The sequence below is a fragment of the Ranitomeya variabilis genome, chromosome 1 (genome assembly GCF_051348905.1).
Source record: "Ranitomeya variabilis isolate aRanVar5 chromosome 1, aRanVar5.hap1, whole genome shotgun sequence".
Classification (NCBI taxonomy): Eukaryota; Metazoa; Chordata; class Amphibia; order Anura; family Dendrobatidae; genus Ranitomeya; species Ranitomeya variabilis.
The window spans coordinates 756458670-756467981 of record NC_135232.1 but is presented as its reverse complement, the minus strand read 5'-3'; the positions used below and the strand labels follow the sequence as shown (position 1 = coordinate 756467981).

At 43.8% G+C, this 9312-nt stretch overlaps 1 protein-coding gene across 1 annotated transcript; it reads right to left on the bottom strand.

Annotated features, from left to right (window-relative positions):
- Window positions 1-3491: 3491 nt before the first annotated feature.
- LOC143765687 (gap junction beta-1 protein-like) lies at window positions 3492-5812 on the bottom strand. The gene is made up of 2 exons (XM_077252647.1): window positions 5675-5812; window positions 3492-4329 (listed from the first exon to the last, which is right to left on the bottom strand). Exon 2 carries the CDS (start codon window positions 4317-4319, stop codon window positions 3636-3638), a length of 684 nt encoding a protein of 227 aa, XP_077108762.1. The 5' UTR covers window positions 4320-4329; window positions 5675-5812; the 3' UTR covers window positions 3492-3635.
- Between the last annotated feature and the right edge of the window lie 3500 nt (window positions 5813-9312).

Below are 9312 nucleotides of genomic sequence, written 5' to 3'. Positions count from 1 at the left end.
TCTGCTGCCTCTTTGGTGATGGCGCCCACAGCCCCTCCTGTGATGCCTACACAGCCAGCTCTTCTTGTGATAGCCCTCACAGCCCCACTCTTGATGGCCCCCACAGCTCTTCTTGTGATAGCCCCCACAGCCAGCCCCCATTCTTTGATAATATAAGAAACATATAAAAAAGCTTATACACACATAATCCACGCTCCCCGTCCAGCTCAGCCACCATCTTTTCTTTTATCTGGTAAAGCAGTGGGCACTAGACATCAGGACGTCTTTGCGTCGTCCAACGTCTCCCACATGCGCTGTCTCCAACGGGGCACAGGCCAGAAGTAGCTTGCATTCTTATGGAGTTCTCTGCGGAGCAGAGAGCTGATTACAGGTCTTCTACTCGTGTCCCTGTCAACGCGCATCTTCATTCTATTTGTGTTTTATAGACTCGAATACAATTGAATGCAGGGAGGGAGCAACGGCCGGGGCACAGGGTAGAAAGATGGGTGATTGGTGTCAGTGACTTAATGTCACCCTGCTCACCTGTATGCCTGCCTCCTGACCATCAGTGTGCTGAATGCCTGCTGCCAGAGGAAGGCACTCAGAGGGTGCAGGCATTCAAGGTTTTTTTTTCCAAAGTTAGTTCAAATCGGGGAGGCAAGAGGTAGCGCCCTAGGCGGTGCCAACCCTGCCTACCTCTCTTCTCGGTCCTGCATTTCAATAATAATTACAAAGAACAATAAATAATATTAATGATCACTGATCTCATGTACAGGTTGGAAGGGGGAACATAGGATGTCAGCATCTTGCTGCATCAATGGGCTTCCTGCATGAGTGGGCATTATTTCTTATTAAGGGGTACTCAGGATAATATTACTTTAAAAGGAGCACTCGTGGCATTATTATTTGTTAAAGGATCACTTATAGTACCACTCCGGATTTTGTTTTTTTTGTTACCGCTGGAGTGTTGTGACTAATGTAATTTCCTTTCCTCTAGTCTTCTACTTATCAGTAGCCATCTTCTTCTGTTCTCAGCGCTGCTTTGGTCGCCTACTGCAGTTTGTGACCTGCCAGATCGTTTCAGTGCTTGCTGGGCGATCTGGAATTCACCACTCAAGGCTATGAGGGCAGAACCAAGCCAGAACGAGACTCTCATAGACTTGCATTGAGAGTTTGTGACCGTTAGCTTTAACTTCCGGTTAGCCAGATGCAGGCTGAGAGGGACCATAGTGGCGCCGAGAGAAGCAGAAGATGGCGGGTGGTAAGTACATTACCCCTGAGGCTGCACCACACGGCATGCAGGCATCGAAGAGCCCGTGACGTCCTCGGTCCAGGGGGCCGACGATGCCAGCGCTTCTTTTCAGTTGATTGTGCGGTTTTAATGGGTATACTATTGCTTTAATCCCATAGCTGATTTCTTATGTTGATTTTCAATAATGTCCTGACATACAATATATATTCCCATCCTGGTATATATGTCCCTTACCCTGGACCCTATCCTGGTATATATGTCCCTTGTTTATAATGCATAGAAAAAAATAAATTATTACACTCCCCTTCCCTCTTCTCTCCCACGCCGCGCAAGGTCCTCTTCTCAAGTTGGCATTTGAAAAGGTATATATTGAGCACCACAAAGTGTCTCATGGTACAACCTGTCTACAAGTGTCTTGGTGCAACCCTCCACTCTGTTGTAAAAACTGTGAACAATCCAACAATCTAAGGCACTGGCTAGTATCCTGCAAAAGAGTTTTATTTGCACCAGTGTACACATGAAAAAACTGACTCTTCTGAAGTTGGGCAGCTGACATCAGCATGCCAGCGATGGGAGTGCATGACGTTAATGCGCCACTAGTCATGTGCATGCCGATGTCAGCTGCTGGCCACTAATTGCCTGGCAGCATGGAATGCAGCGCATGGACCCATCTGGTCTCTGCGCTCCAATACATTGCAGCTGAATGTGTGTCTGAGGACGCACATCCAGTTGAAGTTTGCGCTGGTGTCGGCAGGTCCCACACCCGCACAGACCTGATCACCTCTGTGACTGTGAGTGTTTCACCCCACTGTATATGACTTGAATTAAGCATTTTTCACCAGTTTTCCCATCTACAGGCTGTTCTATATGTACTACTGTAGTAGGAGGGGATTAGCTACTATGATGTGTCCTATACACAGAAACAGAAGGATTCCTGCTTCTTTGCATTTTCCTGTTTTCTCACTTTGTTCTTCACTCCACCTCTCTTCATAAAGTATAATAACTGTAATTGTAACCTGTAACTGTGTTGGCTGTCTCTTTCTTTGACCAAAATGTATTTGAGCTGTTTATCAAGGTGGATGGTGAGTTCACTAAGCAAGTGCGGGTGGGAGGTGACAGGAAAAAAGAATGGGCTCATAAGTAGAGAAAGAAGTGCCGTATTTTTCAGACTATAAGATGCACCGGACCATAAGACGCACCCCAAATTTGGGGTGAAAATTGCAGAAAAAAAGATTTTTTATAAGATGGGGGTCCATCTTATTGTCCGAATTTACAGTATCTTACCTGAGGGCTGGCGGTGGCAGAGCAGGGTCACAGGAGGCATGGTGTCGGCAGAGATGCGGTGATGCGGTGGACGATATGGCGTGCACCTGAGCAGGGTCTCTTCCAGTTTAGGTGGGCAACGCCATGGCCTGGTGTCCATGGGGGGGTTGCAGCAGTGCTGTGGCTGTGGCAGAGGTGCAGGGATGATGAGGCTAAGTGAGCGGTATGGCATGAGCAGGGTCCCTTCCAAAGGTGTGGTGACGCACACCGATAAAGCCATGAGTCACCCGGCTCTGCTGCTTAACTTGGATACCTAGCCACTGCATCACCCCACTCACGCCATACCGCTCACTGCGCCTCATCATTCCCCCACCTCTGCCGCCGCCACACCACTGCCAGTGAGCCTGCATTCCAACTATAAGACCACCCCCCATTTTCCTCACATTTTTTTGGGGGAAAAAGTGCGTCTTATAGTCCGAAAAATACGGTAGGTTTCTCTGATAACATGTATTACAAATGTTCTTATATTTGCCTATACTATTGATTTATGCAAATTGTGGTTGAAATGAGTGACCAATGAACATGTAACTATGCCCAGAATTTTATAGACATATACATTAAAAAAGCGAGTAGTATGTTTGTCGGTTCTGTCTGTAGGGAGTGCAGCCCATGCTGTTTTTTGCTTCAGATCTATGGTTTTCTACACTCCTGTTGCTATCAATGGCTTTAAACTGGCAAATCATATAGTATAACCATATGATAGCACATGGCAGAAGCTGCAGCTATATATGGCTGATTCTTTACTCATACAACACTGGTGACAGTTCAGTTACCTTTAGCTAAACAATGGGGTCCCTCTTCTTTCATGTGCATCAGTTATGCAACAGATTCATTTTTTACATTCATTCTGTACCTAAAAACGTGCGTCATTTATTAGTAATTGAAATATATCGAAGTGTACGTAGACTTTGGTCCATAATCTTCATGTATCCTTTGGAAAATGTTGATTTCTACTGACATTTGTTCCCGGAAGAGAAAGCAGAAGTTGTCCATATCTGCAACATGAATAACATTTACACGCAATCTGTTCACATCCACAGATATATTCTGCAATAAAATATAAGGCTGGAGAACGAATGACCTAGAAGCGCTGCTTTTTATGTGGCACCTGAGCGGTTGACGAACTGCTCATATACTGCATGAATGGTAAACTGACAATTAACTCCCACCAGCAGATCATGGCGCTGACGCCAGATGCTGCACATAGACACAAGCTAAAGATATTCTTCACAGTTGAATTTACGTCTGTACATATCACGGATTTTTCACAAAGTGTAGACTGGCAATGAATTGTCCTCCTGTGTACAAAGCCTTCTGTTATTTTATAATATGTTAGAATGAAGAGGACCTCAATAAGAATCCTACTTATCAGTCCAATAAAATGAAGGTTGAACTGTACGTTCTTTCTTCTAAGTTGGGCGTGTAACCAGCCGTCCCGTGCCTGAAAGGTAGAACGGGCAAAGAACGCCACACAAAGAGAGTGTGTAAGCAGAGCCACCATTTGTAATGAGAAAAGGTTGAAGGAGGAGATAGGAGAAAACTCATCAAAGCAGCTTGGCAGGCAGAGTAACCTTGTAGAGTTGCAAAGAAAATCTTTCTCTTCGTCCAGCCATACTGTTTTACATCCAAGAAGCAAAATTCCAATGCGAATGAATAAAAGTACTGATAAAATTGCCCGACTCATCTTCGATGCGATTGAGGACACTCCACTCAGGAGGCAAGTAGTGGTTTCCACCTCCTGAAATACCTCAGGTGACATGGCCATAGTGATGATCCTGTAGGAGATAAAGTAGAAAGATGCGTCAATAATCTTATGGGGAAAAAAAAAGGAAAAAGCAGCACTGCTATTATGGGGTTAATCCAGTCGGTCCATCATGCCTGAGTCCATCAGACTTGATCAAGACAAAAAAGTAAAAAGGAAAAGCAAAGCTTCAATGCAAAAGATGGTTTCAAAAGGAACATCTTCATTATTAAATTAAGCAAAAACAAAAGCAATGTTTTATCAAGCTCGATAATAAAGAGCCACAACGTTGCGTTATGTTTGAAACCACATTTTGCATTGGAGTGCTGAGGTTCCTTTCTAGTCTTTTTGTATATAAACTTACATTACAAATACAATATCTTTCAAGAGTCTTATACAGGGGGAAATAAAACATGATTTATGGTAGGACATCGAACAGGCATGCATTATGTTACAGTTCGTCAACATCTCGCACACAATAATCCACCCAGCAAGTGTTCCCTTTAGGTCTGGGGGTACGCTGTTCTGATTTTTCTCAATGTTTTTTGATTTCTATGTGCTTGGCAAAGTTCTGAATTGTGTCACCTGAAGAAACCAGGTGGAGATAAAGTTGATCACAAAACTGTGTCTCTAAACTCATGCACTGGATTGTAAATAGCTGAAAAACACTATCAGCTCAATCTTCAGCCGCTTTGATGGTGTACCTCAAGTTTCCTCAAAACTGAATTTTATGGCATATTTACTGTAATATCCCACACTATATAGAACAGTGGAGGTCCTAGAAATGGAGGCCCCTTTCTCAGAAAATTAGATGTTGGATGACAGTGGTCTCTTTGTTTTAGGAACCTACAGTATAGACAACCATGTCTCATTTAAATGACATATTTCTGCCTGCAGCTGTTACAAGGTGGAAGGTTAATTCTGTTAGAGACACATTTATTATCCATACTAAGTGTAGCAGAGGGACTGGACAAATTTCATGAAATAAATTGTATAATAGGAAAATTGCTAAGGGGTTGTCCAGGATAAAATAAAAAAGATTTGCTTTTTGTTTCAGAAACGTGTGCCGTGCCTGGAGTTGCTAATTAGAAATTTCTTTAAACTGCCCATGACCACGTGTCAGTGTATCTGAAAAAACAGTATTTCTTCCAGTCCTGATAAACCCCCTTTCAATATGGTGGTCCACAGATGAAGAAATGAAATGCTTATACAATAATAAATATTATATCTTATGTTCCTTGAAACTCTGCTGTAGTAGACCCAAGCATCAACTTCACTACTAAGGTATATTAAACTATAGGTTTTATGTTCCACAATGAGCTGTGTTTGTCATTCATGGATTAAACCTGGACATCCATTAACCATATTATACAGCTTACCTCTGTGCAGTGTCTATAGTGTTCTCGGCAATGTCCCCTCTGCCAGACTTGTCCCCTGCAGTGTGAGTCTTCTTTTTGGATCCCTAATCCTACATTATTGTCTCTGACCTCCTGCTTGTGGCTAGATCTCTGTCCCCTGACTATGATTGAGCCCTTTCTATGTTCTTGTTTGAGTTGTTCTCTGTTTCTATGACAAGGTTCTTCCTCATTTCTGCCCTGAGCTCTTTGTTTATCCACAAACAGAGGCAGCATTTGGGAGGGGTATAGCCTGTACAAAGACAGGTCAAGAAGAAGGTGAATGTGCCTGGGCTGCCATCCAAAGAGCCATATAAACAGAGCCAGCTACAACCTGGGGAATTGAGCCCTTTAGGTGTCAGGGACCATAAGGATTGAAATAGTCTGAGGAGATATTGTGATATCTGAATACAATGCATGGATAATATTCAAACACCAAGGTAGACAATACTGAAAAGTTGTTAATATCAGTGGAGTACACAGTAAAGAAGAGGGCATATAGAAATGATAAAATTGTGCTGAGTTTTGTCAAACAAGATAAAGCAGCTGTGTATTTCTCCTGCCATCCCCTTTCTTTCACCTGCTTTTTTGCTAAAAGCTCATTCCTTTGAAGAACAGAGTCCTACATCGCCGCCCTACCTAGCAGCAATGAGGATGGGCTCAATCAGGACTAGACCTTTCTCAGATCACAAGCGCATGGTCTGCTTCTATGGAACATACTTTTGTGGTGAATAGAATTTAGAGTTCTAGTTATAATTTACATTGGAATTTAGAAAGCGGAATATACTTAGTTGCTATAGGCAATTACAATCTTTTCTGAGTGCTGTGACATCATATAAAATCAAATGGCATCTAATGGTCCTCACTAACTTATCACTTATCATAAGTCCATCAAGGTTCTGGTCATTTTGACATAGAAATGGTACCACAAACTGTCCTGAGTCCTGACAAATGCTGAATGTGAACAGAGCCTAAGGTTACTTTCACACTTGCGTTGTTCGGCGTACGTCGCAATGCGTCATTTTGGAGAAAAAACGCATCCTGCAAATGTGCCCGCAGGATGCGTTTTTTCTCCATACACTTAAATTAGCGACCCATTGCGGCGGATTGCCACAAGTCGCAACCATCGTGCGAAGGATGCGTCGTGTTGTGGCGGACCGTCGGCACAAAAAAACGTTCCATGTAACTTTTTTTGTGCGTCGAGTCCGCCATTTTCGACCGCGCATGCGCGGCCGAAACTCCACCCCCTCCTCCCCGGGCATTACAATGGGGCAGCAGATGCGTTGTAAAACGGCATCCGCTGCCCCCATTGTGCTTTTATTTCACAGCATGCGTCGGTACGTCGGCCCGACGCACTGCAACGGGCCCATACCGACGCTAGTGTGAAAGCAGCCTAAGCAAAAATAACTGTGCAGTGAATATAAATACTGCCACTAATCAAATGGTAACAATTCACACATCTAAAGCAGGGGAAACAGCCCATCCCTTGCATACTCGTCAAAAATGGTTGGACACAAGTTTGAAGAGGTCCAATATCTGTATTGACAATTTTATCTGTAAGATTCCTGGCAGGTCTAACACAATATCTAGAAATTTGTTGCACTGTTAGCTGAACATCAGATTCCCCAAATGCTCAGGGTTTTTGAACCTTATTTATGGTCACAAATACATTCTTGTGTAGGATAAGGCTGCTTGTGCAAAACAACCTACTACTGTGGCTAATCAGCGAGATCCTGTGTGTGTGAGGCAAGTTTGTGTTTTGTATATTTCATAGGTGTTTTCACAACAGTTATCTCCATGTTGTCTATACAAATTCTAGATAGCCACTATATGGAAAGTTCAGAAAAGTGACACTCTGTCAATCAACATGGAAGCAGATTTAACTCTTTAATGACTTTCAATACGCCTTTTAATGGCGGCGGTTAAGGGGTCTTATTCCTCAATGTAGAAAAAAAAGAGTAAAAATTTGCCAGCTCACCATGAATCGTTCAGTGTGCACGCAAAACACAATCCGACCAATCGTGCAATGTGTAGGAAAAAGAAAAAAATTCCTGCTCCTGGTACAAAATTTATATTCAAGACTTTACTACTACTGCTACTGCTACTACTGCTATGACTTTTGAAATAGAACGGTCACGCTCAAAACGCGTCACTTTTTTGATCACCTTGTCTTAGATTCTATTTTGATGGAATAAAGTCTTGAATATTACTGTATTTTGCGGATTATAAGATGCACCGAATTATAAGACGCACCCCAAATTTTGAGGAGGAAAATAGGAAAAAAAAACTTTTTTAAAAAAATAAAAAATGGTGGTGCTTCTTATAATTCATGAGTCTTATTGCTTACCAGGGGTGGTGGTTGCAGTGAAGCGGGGTCCCAGGGTCGCTGCTGGAGGAGGCAAGAGGGGAGCATTGCTGCAGGCCGGTATGAGGGGATGTTTGGATGTGCGGCGCTGCGGGGGCTCAGCCAACATCTTGTGAAAGCCCAGAGCCTCCTGCACTTACATGGTTTCCTATGCGATGGACTCCGGGAAAATGGCTGCCTGGGGTGGCGCATGCGCAGATGGAGATCTCGGCACCAAGATCTTTGGAGATGAGATCTCAGCGCTGAGATCTCATCTCCCGAGATCTTGGTGCCAAGATCTTCATCTGCGCATGCGCCGCCCCAGGCAGCCATTTTCCCGTAGTCCATCGTATAGAAAACCATGTAAGTGCGGAGGCTCTGGGCTTTCACAAGATGTCGACAGAGCCCCCGCAGCACTGAACACCCGCAGCACCAAACACCCGCAGCGGCGCACCTCACATCTGAACACCCCCTTATCCCAGCCTGCGGCCTGCAGCAACGCTCCACTCTTGCCTCCTCCACCAACGACCCTGGTTCACTGTGGCTGGTAAGGTATATCCGCATTATAAGACGCACCCCAATTTTCCCCCCAAATTTGGGGGGAAAAAAGTGCATCTTATAATCCGAAAATACGGTAAATTTTTTACCACAAGCTGAAATTACGTTTTTCTTATGCCTTATTACTCAGTGCCGCACTGAGGAAAAAGTGAATAACGCTGCCCCGCTGCTGAAATTCCCGAGGGTAACAACTGTACATGACAACTGACACGCTGCGATATTGGCTCCGGATGGTTTTGTAACCGATCAGGGACAACTAATCCCTTAAATACCGTTAATCCTGACTGCGATACTTAAGTAGTTAAAGGGGTGTTAAAAGACCATCTTTGTAACCATCGGAAACCCCGCAATTAGAACTGCGGGTGCCGATAGTTACCATGGTACCCTGAAGTCATGTGATGACCTCAGGGTACGGTGGCCTGTGAAATCAGCTATAAGCAGGGTCTCGCAGGCCGGCTTCAGGCTTTCATGGGCCCCGGGCGAAAGAGTCTCAGTGGGTTCCTTTAATACATACCGCAATTTATGATGAGCAGATACGGCATAGAAATATAGGTATAGTACAATGCCAAAAAATTCACTTTTTACATTACATGAGTGATATCTATTGTAAATTCTACACTGTGTTCCAAATTATTATGCACATAGAGTTTAGGAGTGATAAGGTTAGAATTTTTTTGTTTGTCATTTAAACTCATTGATGGTGATGTGTGTCAGGGCTCTT